This window comes from Myotis yumanensis, unplaced genomic scaffold (assembly GCF_028538775.1).
Source record: "Myotis yumanensis isolate MYYU_CA2020_CCGP unplaced genomic scaffold, mMyoYum1.0.hap1 SCAF_7, whole genome shotgun sequence".
Lineage (NCBI taxonomy): Eukaryota > Metazoa > Chordata > Mammalia > Chiroptera > Vespertilionidae > Myotis > Myotis yumanensis.
Window position 1 is genome coordinate 13180523 of NW_027223758.1, and position 15569 is coordinate 13196091.

General features: G+C 50.1%; 1 protein-coding gene across 2 annotated transcripts in view; it reads left to right on the forward strand.

The window, feature by feature from the left end:
- Positions 1-14758, forward strand: part of ABHD12 (abhydrolase domain containing 12, lysophospholipase) — a 63219-nt gene extending 48461 nt beyond the window's left edge. For both annotated transcript variants that reach the window (XM_070419798.1, XM_070419799.1), the window contains exons 5-13: positions 1682-1712; positions 3271-3316; positions 6912-7041; positions 8269-8306; positions 8848-8927; positions 10068-10150; positions 12062-12140; positions 13158-13285; positions 14123-14758. In XM_070419798.1, coding sequence (XP_070275899.1) covers positions 1682-1712; positions 3271-3316; positions 6912-7041; positions 8269-8306; positions 8848-8927; positions 10068-10150; positions 12062-12140; positions 13158-13285; positions 14123-14162 — 655 coding nt within the window. In that variant the 3' untranslated portion in view covers positions 14163-14758. The remainder of the gene's footprint in view (positions 1-1681; positions 1713-3270; positions 3317-6911; positions 7042-8268; positions 8307-8847; positions 8928-10067; positions 10151-12061; positions 12141-13157; positions 13286-14122) is intronic.
- Positions 14759-15569: the final 811 nt, after the last annotated feature.

Here is a 15569-nt window from a genome sequence, read left to right on the forward strand (position 1 = left end):
CTGGGCAGAGGGGCTGTGCAGAGGACAGGCAGGGAGTCCAGGAAGCCTGGCCCACGAGGATGGTTTCTGAGCCAAGGAATAGAGTGCCTAGCTACTAAATCATGTATGCACTTGGCTGTTTGCTTTCTTCTGTGTCTGGAACAAGTCACAGAGCGTTTCTCTTCTTCTTTTAAAGAGCAAGTGGCTACAAACAGCTCTTGTAGTATTTTTCTGTAAATGAGAGAATTTTGAAGTTTATTGTGAATAAGATTCAGTTAAGCAATGCTAGTCACATGGTAAATAAAACAAACTGCCTGTAACTTCAGGCTTAAAGGAATATTGTGACGTTGAAAGGTTTGCTGCTCCCTCCCACTGCTCCAGAGACTGCCTGTGCTGCAGATCTTGCCTGTCCCTGCTCTTTGACCACACTCATGCCGCTCCCTGAGATTCAGACCCCCAGTTGCTGCCACCCTTGTGTTATGCTCTGAATCCTTCTTTTTGTTCAAGGTAGGACATTTGAAAAATTCAGATAAGAGCCACCATGAACTCTTCCAAAGTTAACTGCAAATATTGTGCAGTATTTCATTCTAGACTTGAAACTCATTTCTTTGTATTTTTGTTTCTGCATTTTATTGGTTTCCTCCTCCATCTGGTCCTTGTCTCTCCCAAGGACACACCCTCCCCCACCCCCACATACACACCCAAAATGGACAAAATGCTCGTCATAAAAACAAACAAACATACAGCTGAGCAGTCTGTAGAGGGTGAGCCCACCTGCTTTCTTGTCTCAGGCCCTGTTCTGAGGCTGCCCCATTCCCACTTTGGAGTCTGTCTGTCCACAGTGACAACTGACCAACAACTGGACAGAAAGTGAGAAGGAATAGATGGTCCTTGGACAGAGAATACAGACATGTGAAATAGTTCAAATGTATGAAAGCCTATTCAGCCTTGGTAATAAAAAATGCCCACAAAAACTAGTCTTTTGGTGAGAATCTGGGAGCCGGCTGTTCTCACACTCTTGGGATAAAAGGCGAGGGCCCGCTGAAAGACTCAGCAGTGATTGTCAAGATTACGATTGCACGCCTTCAGATAGTAGTTCCTTGTGTAGGAATGAGTCCCACACATGGTTCACATATATCTGGCCATGGCAGCAAAACTTAAGTCAGCAGCAGGTGGTAAAGAACCAAATGACCACAAGACAAGCAAAGCGACCACCGCTAAAAAGGGTGTGCTTGAGAGTTGGCTGTGATGTATTGAGTGGAAAGTGAGGTATGTGTGTCTGCAAGTAAAGAAGGGCCTTTGCTTCTGTTATAGGTGGTCCCTGGACAATAGGAGGCTGAGGAAGAGGCTGGATACTGGGGCAGGAGTGGGTGGGCCTGCTGTGTATCCTCTTATGTCTTTTGGATTTTGTACTGCATGTAGGAATTACCTAGTCAAAAATAAAAGTAAGATAGTAATTAACAAATATCTCCAAAGTACTAACACTATCCCTTGCTTGGCACAGTACTACAGGCAAGCTTAGAGCCACTTAGGGTATCCCAAGGAGGAGGTCACCTGTCCACCAATGCCCCCCCGTCCCTCCCCTTATGGTTTTGGGAACCAAGTCCTTAAAAGCCCAGATGCTCCAGTATTGACCCTGGGCCTGCCTCTTTGAGAACATGCATTAACACCTATTCTTGTTTCCTTCTCCCTGACATTCTAGAGGAGGTGACCACCGAGTGGAGCTTTACAAGGTAGGTGAGCATGGCACAGTATGTGACGGAGAGAGCAGTATCCACACAGTCTGTGATGGGTCAAGCGGTGTCTACACAGTCTGTGACTGAGGGAGCAGTGTCCAGATAGTGTATGATGGACAGAACAGTGTCCACAGGGGTCCCTGATGGAGGGGGCATTGCCCGAGTGTTGTTTCCTGTCTGTTCTTTCCAGGTGGCATGAACAGCAGGGAGTCCCCTGATAATTTTGATTGTTAATCATGGTGGCATTTCTTGCACTGCCTCTGTGGGTGTCTCCATCATGGAGTGCTTCCTACAATGCTGCCTCCAGGAAAGTTTCCAAAATCAGGATAAATGGACCCTGTAGATCTTATGCCAGATGTTGGCTGATTTACATAAAAGCTGTTTGAAATTGTTTACTAGTATGTTACTCACATAAAAGGGATGGAGAGGACAGAGGGGTCAGGGAGCTATACTTTACTCCCAAGTTGCAGGCTCAGGAATTGGGCCACCACAGAAGTTTCTCGCCTCACAGGAAATATGATCACATTTAAATTGGATTTCAAGCCCAGCAGGTCTCCCCAGGTAAAGGGGTGCTGCAGGCAGGCTTGTGGCCTTCCCTTCTACTTGGTTCTTGTCTTCCTCAGGTGCTTGGGTTTAGGAGCCTGAAATGTGCAGTTGTTACCAGTGTCCAGGGTCACCGTGCCTGTCTCCCCCATCCTTCTCTTAAATGGGCATCTGCATTTGCTACAGGCAGACAGGGACACAAGCAGATGTGTGGGAACATCAGTACTGTGCGGGCACTGCTCTGTTCATCATATACCAGGTGGACTGCCCTGGGCTCTGGAGTGTTTGTTTCCCTGTGTGGATTAGATCAGGTCAGGGAAGGGAATGCTTGGAAAACTCTAGGTCCCGTTTTGAGGTTTCTGTCCATAGAATGGTTCACACCAGGAACAGTGTGGCTCTGGAGAGTGTAGGATCTGCGGGAGGCTGGGAGCTAGAAGGTCGCCTACAGACTGCCCTGGGCGGCCTAAGGAGAAAGGAGCAAAGGCTCGACAGTGACTTTGGGTGACTTGGTGGCTGGCAGCTTCCACATGCCTGTGGGCACACTCGAGCCACCCTGGCGGGTGGAGTGGGGAGTGGAAGGAGGCTGTAAGTGGATATCTAATGAGAAATCATCAAGTCTAGAGGGTTTTTTAATAACAGAAACAATTCAGTGAAAGCTTAAAGTCTGAGACATGCTAGGTTGCAGATGGAGTTCCTCCTCCTGAGCTGCTGGGTGGTCAGAGTCCCCTTGTGAGCCCCTGAATGCAGAGGTGCAGGTGTGGCAGGCAGCCAAGGGAGAGGCTTCCTGCTCACACTGCTGAGGTGGAGGGCATCGGTGTATCCAGTAGCAGCATGGCATTAGGTTTTATAAGATCCCACTGGGATTGGGGCAACATGATGACAAGTCTTTGTTAAGTTTCCCATGTGTGCAGGGCGTAAGGACGGAACTGGGATGGGTTTAGTGAGGGGCAAATTACCCTCTGTCCAAGGTACGAGGATCTTTTTGCCCAGATGGTTATTTTTCACTTTACAGGTGCTGAGTTCCCTTGGTTACCACGTGGTCACCTTTGACTACAGAGGTGAGGGTTCTTTTGAAATTGCATCTCCTAGCCCTCCCGCTTCCTCCTGTTACCGGACAGGGGACCTGGTCCTTGGTGGGGCTGTCTGCTATAGTGTGTGTGTTCTTGACTTTGTGCAGGAAAATTTTCACAACATGAGTCCAGGTGAATTTTAGAGGATGTTTATTAAAGCTGGGGCAGTGAAACTAAAAATGCTGGGGAAATGAGCCTATGATGGTCTGCTTTGGCTTACTAAGAAGTCGGAGAAAAGGAGGCCTTGGGAACAGATTCAGGGAGTTAGCCTGGGATGAGCTGCCACTGCCCATTGCTGCCCTGCTTGCAAGCCTCGTGGGGTCCCTTAGAATTTAGGAGATGCCTGCCTGTGGGGAAAGAAGAGGGGGAGGGGAAAGGCGCCTTGTGCTCCTGGGAGAGAGCATGCTGGGATCTGCTGGGACCTTCGTTTTGAGGGGTTTTAAAGGCTGGGTGTTTAGGGGAGGATCAATAGAATATTATCAGGTATATGCTGATGTTACAAAATGAGATTTAATTCTCTTAACTTCATCTGTCCTTGGGTATGGTTGACAAATGGCACTAATTGGATTTCCGCTGTCTCCCTGAGTAAGGTGATTTAGGCTAATTACACGCTGGTTGGGGAGGGGAAGTGCAAATCCTTTCTTCTCAAGTGTCCCCGGTTTAGGGAAGATAGGATTTTCTAGATGGCTGCAAACTGCTGTTTATCTGTCTCAGTTTCCCTATTCTGCTTATCCTGGCTTACTGGCCTGTCCCACTCTAGTTAATGTTCGATGTGTAGCTAGCAGGTTCCTAACCTGTAGTAACTGTGTGTGAAGGTAGTAGAGGGAGACCGGTTCTTCAGTGAGTGTCCTGCATGCAGCCGCCAGGGGCATCTCTCTTACAGGCAGGCACTAGTGCCTGGAACCCTGGCACGTGCCATCTGTGAGCAACATTTTAAATGTGGAAGATTCTGTCTTTTTTTTCTTTATTGGACTCAAGACTTTCTCTGTAGCAGGACATCAGATGCGTTTTATGCTTGGGAGAGTTTGTCTTATTGAGGTTGTAAAAACAGGAAAGGGAACTGCTAAGAGAGAAGATTGTTACTCTCACCCCCACGGTATTTCTTCTTCTTGAATAAACCAGAGGGCTTGCCTCTGAAGAGATCAAGAACCCACAGTTTGATGTAAGCTAACAACATTCTACCTCAGTGAGCCAGGAAATACTTTGTATTAATAGTGAGCAGCTGTGTGAGAAGTGTATGCCCCCCAGTTCTTAGTTGGAGAGAGTAAAGGCTGAAGGCCACTTGGCTGGCTTATCTTGACCTTCTTGGAGGGCATTATTGTCCACTATCCTCAGACCGAGGATATGGGTGTTATGTTAGTTTCTTCTTGTTGCTGTAACAAATTACCACAAACTTAACTGTCTTAAAATACATATTTATTATCTTGCAGTTCTAGAGGTCAGAAGTCCAAAATCTTTAGCCTCTGATCTAAAATCAAGCTGTTGGCAGGGCTGGTTCCTTCAAAAGGTACTATGGGAGCATCTGGTTTCTTGTCTTTTTCAGCTTGTCTTATATATTTTACTTCAGAGAGGAAGGGAGATGTGGAAGATTCTGTCTTTTTTCTTTATTGGACTCAAGACTTTCTCTACAGCAGGACATCAGATGCGTTTTATGCTTGGGAGAGTTTGTCTTATTGAGGTTATGAAAACAGGAACAGGAACTGCTAAGAGAGAAGATTGTTATTCTTGCCCCTGTGGTATTTCTTCTTGAATAAATCAGAGGGCTTGCCCCTGAAGAGATCAAGAACCCACAGAGAGAGGGGGAGAGAGAGAGAGAGAAACATCAGTGATGACAGAGAATCATTGATCTGCTGCCTCCTGCATGGCCCCTACTGGGGATCGAGCCCGCAACCCGGGCATGTGCCCTTAGCTGGAATAGAACCCGGGGTTCTTCAGTCCACAGGCCAGTGCTCTATCCACTGAGCCAAACCAGGTAGAGCCTTTTCCAGCTTCTTGATGCCGCCCGCATTCCTTGACTGGTGGCCCCTCGTATCTGCATTACTCGGACCCTGACTTTTGGGGTCTGGGGTCATTTTCTGGTTTTACCTTTTTCTTGTATTAGTCTGGCTCTAATTGTTTTTGTTGTTGTTATCTGTCTGTCAGACTAAGGTGATTTAAACCACCTTCTCTTCTACATCTTTAGTTAGGAAGGGTAGATTCTTGTGATTACCTGCTTTTAATTGCTCAGCCATTCTGGCCGGTTGTTCAGCCGTTTGTCTCAGTTTCTTCATTCGCTTGCCAGGGAATTTTCTTAGTTTCTCACTAACCTGCGTCACTTTCACATAACATATTTACAGGTTCGAGGGATAAGGATAAGGATGTGGGCTTCTGGGGGGTCATCATTCTGCCTACCTCAGGAATGGTTCTTTCATGAAGGAAGTTAGTTCCTGGTTCCGTCAGGTTGAAAGTTAGGGTTGGGGAAAAATTCTGAAATGAGGGTCCTGAAATCAGTTCACCCATTTATCCTTTTGTCTCTGCTAAAAAGGGTTTTCTGTTTCTGCTCTACTCTGTAGCCCTCAGGATAAAGAGAAGGGCCAGCATTCTTCCTTCTTTTCCTCCCTGTGCTTCTGCCAAGAAATAAAATCCAGTATATTAAGTCTCTACATTTCTAAGCCCTGTGAGAGAGCAGTTCCGCTTCTAAGTGTCTCTCACTGTCCCTGTCAAGTCTGTGTCTTGCTCTGTGTGTCTTTGTCCCTCCCTATCCCCGCATCCCTGCCTCCCACTGTGCCCTTTCTTGCCTTGTTTCTCATGTGACTTATTCCCTAATCTGTGTCTGGGATGCCCAGGGGAAGTGACTTATTGTGCCCATTTACTCTGTGGGTTTTTGCTTATGCAGCAGAACCTGCTCTTTCTGAACCTTATGGTACTTTCAGATCATTTGATGATGACTCACTGCTGAGCTGGTGGAAATGACAAGGGCACTTGACCTTTCCTGGAGACTGGGTGGAAGGGCCCTTGGGGAGGACCCAGAGTGGAGGCAGATGTGTTTGGCTTTCCTCTGTTATGCAAACAAGATGCTTAGAGCCCTTGTCTCTCTGGTTCAGAGTTGCCTGGAGCCTGGAATTACCCCCACCTACCCTGTCATCCACCTTGTTTATCAGAGCCTCTCCTGACTCTCTTGCCTATTCAAAGCTGGGCTGAAGCTGAGCCAGGGCGTCTGGATTGGGCTGAGGGGTCCCTTGGCAGGCTGGGCTCTCATTGGCCCCTCACCCTGGGCCAGCCACTGGCAAGCCCCCAGTGTTGGGAGGGTTGATGTCCCAGCAGGACCACTCCCTTCTTCGTTGCTGCTCATCAGGACTCAATCTAGGGCGTGTGACAGCATTTGGGTTCAGGGGTTGTAATTGGGTAAAGAGGTGGGAGAAATAGGAACAAGTTTGTCGGGACACCCTCCATGTGGAGCTGTGGATGGAGACGATGGTGATGGCAGAGATTTGTTTTGCCCCTAATGGTCTGGGCCTGCCTGTGGAGAAAGAGGGGAGTTGAATCTGCCCCCAAGAGGTTCAGTGAACTGGGCTTGACTTCCTTCTCTTCTGCCTCTCCCCAGGTTGGGGTGACTCAATAGGCACACCGTCAGAGCCGGGCATGACCTATGACGCACTCCATGTTTTTGACTGGATCAAAGCAAGAAGTGGAGACAACCCTGTGTATATTTGGGGCCACTCCCTAGGCACTGGGTAAGAGTTTCCAGCATGGCGTGGCCTTTTGGAAAGCAGGTCTTCATGGGGCGACCTTCCAGCCTGGTCCCCGAGGGTGCCCCGGTGCCCTACAGATCCTGTAGCACCATTAGTTCTAATAAGCCTTGTCTCTCGTCTGCATGCAGGGCAGGGGATGCGATGCCACAGAGACCATAAAGGTTTGAACTACTTTACCTCCTCAACCCAAGAAGTGACTCGAGACACACATGGGCAGTTGTAGGGTGCTCTGCCCTTGGGGGGACAGAGCAGAGCAGACCAGATGGAGTTCAAGTTCCAGATGTACCTGGGCTTCGCATCTCCTGGTTTTGGACTTTGTGTGCTGGCCAGCAAGCCCCAGTGCCAGGACTCTGATCACTACGCTGGGGCATTTGTAACAACTGGGCCACACAGGCCGTACTTGGCTTACCAGAGAACTTGGGGGAGGCAGCAGTGCCAAGACAGGAAGCACTTTAGTGTTCCATTTGGGGTCACCTACATTGTTTTTGCTGATGTGAGGTCCAGAATTTTTCTGAAAGATGTCAGTGCCCAGAAGCCCAGGACCTTCAGCAACCCTATCTTTTCCTGCTGCCTTTCATTCAAGTGCAGTGGCTGCGACACCTTTCCAGGTTGCTGCTCATCTTGATAGCATGCTGCAGTTTGCATATGTACTGCTGAAGCGAGCTCAGCATGCTGCATTTGGGCCAGGCCTTCAGGCTGGGCATGGTCTGGGCCAGGGCCTCTTGGCTTCTCCTCATGGAGAAAATAGCCCTCAAAAATGTGCCTGGAAAGGGGAGGGGACCAGGCCATCTTGCCATGGCTGTCTGCAAAGGACATGGCTGGTATGGCAAGAGGCCCCCAGAACCAGGCAGGTGGACCACAGCCTGCTCTTAGCTGTCTCAGGAGCACTCCCTCCAACCAGGTGTGAGCTGAGGGGCAGTGTTGTGCAGCCTGAAGGAGGCTGTTCCTGGTGAGGCTGCAGAACACGCCTTGAGGACATGAAGGATGGCTGTCATCGCCATCCTTGACAGAGGGCTTGGCTGAGGCTGGGGCAGCCGGGCCCACCCACAATCCTGGAGCATTTTTGTCTCCCCACCCCCTTCCCTATAATGCTACCAATTTCTTCCCAGATCCCACAGCTTCTCTGCTCACTTTCTAGTGTGAGAACAGTCTCATATAAAACAGTTTTTGTCAAAATTCAACTGAACTGTTGTTTTTTTCTCTCTTCAGAGTGGCAACAAATCTGGTGCGGCGCCTCTGTGAACGAGGTAGGGGCTCACATGGCATGAGTTCTGGTGTGTGGGCAGGGCTCCTCCTGGTCCCGCTCCCTTGGGGCAGGCAGAGTGCTCGGGCCCTGGCTGTGTTCCAGGCCCTGCTGTGAGTTCTTGTGAAGTGGGTGCTTGTGGGCAAGCAACACTGTGCCCGTGCTCTGTGTCCCCTTGGAGCCCCTGGAGCTGGGTATTGAGGCGAGGGCCTGGCAGACCCTCAGCTGCCCGAAGCCTGCATCCCCCCAGGGATTCCTGAGCAGCTGGTGCAGCCTCACCAGGGTCCAGGCTCCAAATCCAGCTTTATCAGATGTGGTTCTCAGGAGTGACCCAAGGCCACCTGAGGGTCCCCTGTGTGGGTCCCTCATGCCAATCATGTGGGAGGGCCTGAGGGGGTGCAGCTGTCCAGGTTGGCACCCCACCTTCCACTGTCTTTTCTGGGGGGCCACCCCTCCCATGGACCCTCATGGGGCCATGGAGCTTGTGTTTTGTCTGGGCTTCTTACCTATCTCACAGTTTCCTGTTTATTTTACCAATAATTTAGAGACGCCTCCAGATGCCCTTATATTGGAATCTCCATTCACTAATATCCGCGAAGAAGCCAAGAGCCATCCGTTCTCAGTGGCAAGTACAGATCTTATTTAAAATGGACTTATTTCCATTATTAAAATAATTACTGTGAAGTGACTATAGTAAATAAGTATAAAAACAATAATCATAAAAATTATGTAAATATTCTAATGAAGGCAGATTTATTATGAATGAACCTTTGTTTAGTTCTGGGCATTGGTCTGAATCCAGAGCTGCCCAGGAAGTTTATAACTTTGCAGCCAGGTAGGACGGGTTCACAGCTGGGTTGTCTAGAGTGGCAGGACCCTCAGGAAGCCTTGCCCCCGTGGCCTGGTTTGCCTACCAGGCATTGTTCCTGGTGAGGCTCAGCCCAGGCTGGGTGCTGTTACCCCAGCTGTTTCCTCAGGGGTGAGCTGGTGAGTGCCTTCACTCTCCATCCCCACAGACAGTGCTAGTGCTGAGCAGCCAGGCTCTCACCATTGGATTTCGGGGTAACGTGTGGTCTAGAGGGACTTCCTCTGTGGCCTTTCCATCCTTTTCCATCCCACTGTTTCCTAACTGGCTGTGTTTTCTGTGTCAGCCTACCATCTGACCTCACACTGCTCCGTTGCTGACCAAGATTCCTCTTTAGTCTTGCTTTTTTGATGTTTGTTGCTTTTCTCCCAAGTTGTATGGACCCCCATTTTTCTTGAGGTGGTGGCCCTGATGTCTGTGGGATGTCTGGTCTCCAGGCTGCTGCTCTGAGGTGTAGGAGCCCCATTTGCAGACAGCTTTTGCTGCAGCAAGTCTGGGGTCCTCTTGAGCAGGGAATCTGTGGTCAGGGCACAGAGGGGCAGGGGTGGCCCAGTAGAGCCCTGGTCGAGCTGCAGGTCAGTATACTAGGAAGCAGGGATGTCCCCTGGGCACTCAGTGCCCACTGTCTGAACCCTTGACCTTGGCTTTCCATGTAGGTATTTTATTTGATTGATTAGTTGATTGATTGCTTTTAGAGAGAGGAAGAGGGGGGAGAAAGAGAAATATCGATCAGTTGCTTCCCCATGCTCCCCAATCTGGGATTGAATCCGAAACCTGGGTATCTTCCCTGACTGGAAATCGAATCCATTTCCTTTTGGTGTACGGGACGACACTCCATTCACCTGAGCCACACTGGCCGTTTAATGACTCTTCTGCACATTGTGTCCATGTCTTCCTCAGGTATATCGATTCTTCCCTGGGTTTGACTGGTTCTTCCTCGATCCCATTACAAACAATGGAATTAAATTTGCAAATGATGAAAAGTGAGTACTGTGGTAGAGCATCTAATTTTTCACTTAGAAAAACACTGAGAACCTCCAGGATAAGCCTGTTCAGTCACATTAACCAAGTAGGATGGGATTCTGAAGACTTTGGTTCTTCTCTAACCTCTCTTTATAGAGGGAAAGCAGGTAGAGAGCTGCACCTGAGAGAAAGAGGAGTCTGGGAAGACTGCAGAATGAAAGCTTTGTGAAAGCAGAGTCTGCATGGTTTGTATGTGAAAATAGTTTGGCAAAACCAAATCCTGAATAGGCGTTAAAGCAGTAATAGTAACTTTTACTCAAAAACTGACTTTTCCTCAGCCATTTGATTGATGTTGGCTGTGTTTTCTATTAGGTAAATCAAAAGTAAATATTCTAGTTAAGGGTTCATTCTCTGAACAACGTTCATATTCTGTTAACATTGTCTTTTTTATATCTTTATTTCATCTCTTAATTTTTTTAAAAAAGAAAGGAAAAAATTCTTATCTATTCAGTTAATATCTAAAAACCTACATTTTGAAACAGAATGTTGAAAAATAGCATATTTTTCCCCTCAATTATATTTTTTTGGTTCTAAAAATAGAACTAAAATTTGAGCAAAAATTATAAGCAAAATACCTATTTGTAAATACAGTTGTTTTTTTGGAACTTAAGAATTATCTGAACTGGACTTTTTCTAAACAGCAGCAGCAATGAGTGCTGCTCTCCCCCGCAAGCCGCCTTAGGCCCTGCCCCCCAGCTGAGTAGTGGCAGCTGTGGGGTCCAGCAAGCACTTCACCCCCACGTGGCCCAGCCCTCACCCACTGGAATTCAGGAGCCCCCTCTTGGTGGGCAGGTCTGTTGCCAGTTACTTGCCAAGGTGAAGCATGTGAGCTAGGTCTCTTTCAGAGCAGGTAAAGGTAAGGAAACTGCCCACAGTGAAAATCTAAAAAGCGGATAGTTCAGAGTTTGATTCGCTCCACCCTGGCAGTGGAATGAGGTCAGAGTGGATGGGCTGGGCATTTCTGGGATGACGAGCCCCCTGTCCCAGGTTCTGTCAGGTGCCAGGCTTGCCCACCAGCACTGCCCTCACAGAGCCCCCAGATCAGTGATCAGTATGGACACAGGTGGGTGCTGTGTCCACCAGCTCACCATGAGACCTCTGTGAGGCAGCCAAGAGACACTCAGCCTAATATGTGGTTTGCTAAAGGGGTTGAAGTAAGTGAACCTATTGCAAATGTTAATTTGCTTGTAAACATTCAAGAGTGACCTCATGTTATTTACGCCAAAGATAAATTAGAGGGTATAGACCAGCCGTGGGCAAACTACGGCCCGCGGGCCGGATCCGGCCCGTTTGAAATGAATAAAACTAAAAAAAAAAAAAAAAAAAAGACTGTACCCTTTTATGTAATGATGTTTACTTTGAATTTATATTAGTTCACACAAACACTCCATCCATGCTTTTGTTCTGGCCCTCCGGTCCAGTTTAAGCACCCATTGTGGCCCTCGAGTCAAAAAGTTTGCCCACCCCTGGTATAGACACTTAACAACAGATGCCTAGTAACATTCATTTGCAATAAGTTTCTTGGCCCCCCCTAAAATACTCAGTTTGTAAATACTGTTCTGTAACTTTAAAAAAATATGTCTACTGGCGAAAATAATGTTCAATTTTCAGAAACTATGCAGAGGCCAGATTTGGTGAATAAATTGATCTCCAGATTTGATGGACACCTAGAATAGATGTTGATAGAAACATCTGAGAAATCAGCTTTTAGTTCGCTAGTAAAAAGAAGCCCAGCAGAATTAGAGCTGTTAAACACCATGATGAAATACTCCCTAAACTTAGGTCCCTGCCAAGGGTGGGGCCAGGGTGCCAGGAGACCCAGCCATCTTCCTGAGATCTTGGTCTAGTCCTTTCTCCCCCACCCCCCACAGTGTGAAGCACATCTCCTGCTCTCTGCTCATCCTGCACGCCGAGGATGATCCGGTCGTGCCCTTCCATCTTGGCAGAAAGGTGGGTGTCCATGCAGCCCCTGGTGCAAGAGACATCTCTCAGGCCCACGTTCAAGCTGGACTGGGCACAGGCAGATGTACAGGAGGGGCCTGCTGCTGGCAGGGTGAGGGTCAGGCTAGACAGCTAATGCCATCCACAAGAGGAAGCATAAAAAATAAGCAAATGTTTCCCAGGTCCCAGTACAGGGTCCTGGCCTGACAGAGACTTGACTACAGGGGACCCAGCTGGGAGGGCTCGCCATTTACTGGCTGGAGGATAGGACCCCTTGATGACAAGACTCCTCCAGCCTCAACGCAGGCGTCCCAGTCAGTAGTGTTGACATAGACTCTCTCATTTGTTCTCCTGCTCTGGGATTGGAGCGATGCTAGAGGAGTACCATGTAGTCTCGGGGCCTCCGTGTGTACTTTTGCTGAATTTGCTTTGCCTTTGCTGCCACGAAGCGGGATTAATTTGTAGGTGAGCGTGAGGCAGGAGACAGCATTGCCTGGCCATGGTGAGAAAGAGGGGCAGGGGCAGCCTAGAGGGGGTGAACAGGTCCGAGGTAAGGCGAGTCTGGGCACACAGTCTGGCTGTCCTGGCGGTAGGAGGAGGGAGGGGCTGAGCCAGGACAGAACCTGAGAGAGCTTGTTGACTGGCCTTGACCCGGCACACAGCAAAGTCTGAGGTACCTGACCCATCCCAGCCCCCAGGGCTGAGCCCTCAGGGCTGCTCCCGGCTCTTACACCACATCATCATAGCACATGGTGCTGGCTCATGCACCTCACCTAGGGAAGGGGCAGTCTGAGAAACAGGTGTGGGGACAGGTAGGTTCTTAAATTGCAGGCCGAGGGGCTGCGCCTGGGCTGGCTCTGCCAGCACCTTGGCCCTGGCCATGGCAGGCTCCTGGGCTGTTTGAGGGGCCATGGGCTGCTGTGCAGAGGCAGCCGCCTCTGACGGGCCCCTGTTGAAAGGAAGGCCACCAGGCAGGTCACTACAGGGCCGCCATCTCTGGGCACTGACCTGTTTCTCCCTCCTCAGCTCTACAACATCGCTGCACTGTCTCGCAGCTTCCGAGACTTCAAAGTTCAGTTTATGCCCTTTCACTCAGACCTCGGCTACAGGCACAAATACATCTACAAGAGCCCTGAGCTTCCTCGGATACTGAGGTGAGAGATTCTCTTCTCTCCAGGGATGTCGTCCTGGGTGGCGCCAGTGCAGGCCAGACACAGCGGTTCACCCACCAACGCTGCCTCAGTGGGAGGATTGATGAGCCTTTTATTTCCACGGAGAGGAGCTGAGTGTTTATCGCCCTTCCCTCCTGGACTGTTCCCATGATCTCCCCGGGTACAGGTTGTGCAGGCCCACACAGGGGTGCGTCTAGCACAAGACATCCATGTACAGGCGCTATCCCCCACCCATCCCCACACACACCCGAGGCCTTGGTCCCTTCCCACGTACCCGACAGGTCCTGCCCCCACATACACAGCACACAGATGCTCTGGCCTGGACCAGCTCCTCAAAAATACCTTTGTCCCCAGCTGCCTCTCGGAGTGAGGCTGTGCTCCTGGCTGTGCGTTCACCTCCCTGGGCTTCTGAGCCTAGGGGCACCCAAATCAGCCGTCAGCGGGTTTCATCCCGTGTGTAACTGTACTTCACACGTGAGTTCTCCTCTGGCTGCCTTGAGAGTTCCAGAGGCAAAGCTACGTTTCTGTCGCAGTTTGCCATTCCTTGCCACACGGACCTGGGTTGTTGAGAGGGACCAATGAGCTGAAAGAGTATGGATTTGCTCTGAGGTTGTAATTTTTCCCTATCATTATAGAAAACTTAGACCAGAGTATAGCTCCGAAGTTTAAGAAGAGCTCATAAGCTAGTCTCTCTTCTTGCGTGTCACTGTGATGCCGTTGGTGCCCTGCCTGTTCTCCAGGCTTCTGCTCTTTAGATGGGCTGTGAGGACGGGGGGAGGCAGGATCTCGGGTTTGGCTGACCGTTGTCCTCTGGCCTAGGGAATTCCTGGGGAAGTCGGAACCTGAGCTCCAGCACTGAGCTCACTGCCTGAAGGAGCTTGAAGACCTCTGCCCTCCTCCCCATTCCTCTGACCAACCCAGCACCCCGGAGACCGGGTGCCAGCGTCTGCGGTGCACCTGGAGAGAGGACTTGGATGCCAGCTATGGCAGGCAGAAGAGGCTCTGGCAGACTGGTGGCCAGAAGCATGGATTTTTGTGGAAAATGTGAGTGGCAGGCATGTGGCCCTCTCTCCTCCTTGCTGCCACGCAACCTGAGCTCTTGGAAAGAGTAACACAGCAGGCCAGCCACTGGCCTGTCAGTCCCACACTTCTGAGCTGGGCATGGAGAACGGGGCAGGAGGTCTGAGGTCTTGGGACCACACTGAGCTTTCCAGCACCACCCATGAGAATGTGGGATCCTTGGGCCCTGTCCCTTCCCAGCACATGCAGAACGGACTCTAATGGTTCCATCATCCCTCTTGCCCTACATACCCCGCTTGCCTTCTCTGATGTCCCTGCCTCCCTAGGCGGGTCCCACCACTCACAGAGGTGCCTGTGATCTGCATTTCCTCTTCTTTCTGCCCACCTAACCTGGCCCTAGACTGAGCATTTATTTAATAAAATCTGGTGGTGGTCCGTCTTGCCTTCTCAGTTCCGCCTCTAGCCCCACCCAGAACCTGCCCCCACCCCAGGCCACTCACAGAGCCTGGCCACATGGGTGGAGGGGTGCCTGTGGGCAAGGCCCTTCCAGGGAGGGGCCTTCTCCAGATGTGGCAGATGGTATTTTCCTAAAATATAGGCCTACATAGGTGACCCTTTGAACCTCATGCTTAGCAAGCTTACTGGACATGGCCATGTCAGAGGATGGGCATTGGGGTTTCTCCATGGACCCTAGATGAACCCCTGACTATTGACAGGGCAGCTGCTAGAGTGCAGGGACTTGAGTCTAGCCTATGACCATCGCCACCGTCACTCAACTGATGGTGGTTCTTGTCTTGTTTGGCTTTTTGTCAAACCAGCTTCTCCTCTCCCCTGGCACTGGTGACCTCTTAGAGAACTTAGTAAGAATGGGGCCTTGAGCTGCCCCCTCAGGTGTGTCCCAGCTCAGTGTAGGGAAGCCCACCTGGGACACAGCCTCTCCTGATGGCTGGCTCTCCTCCCCTTGGTCCTAGGCTCTGGAACTGAGCAGACTCAGCAGGTCAGAAATTCTCACCTGCCTGCCTGTCCTCCAAGGCATTAGGGCCAGTGTTAGCATCTGGGGTTTGCTGGGGGCCCAGAGGCCAAAGCAGGTGACACCCCCTTTCTGGGACACTTTAGAACTGCCCATGGCGCTTCTCACATCTGGGAAATGCTCACTTTTCTTAAACTGGGATTGAAACGTGAACAGACTCTTTCTTGTCCTGAAGTCCATGTTTTTTCTAGGTGTGAGCACTGCCTGTAAGGCACC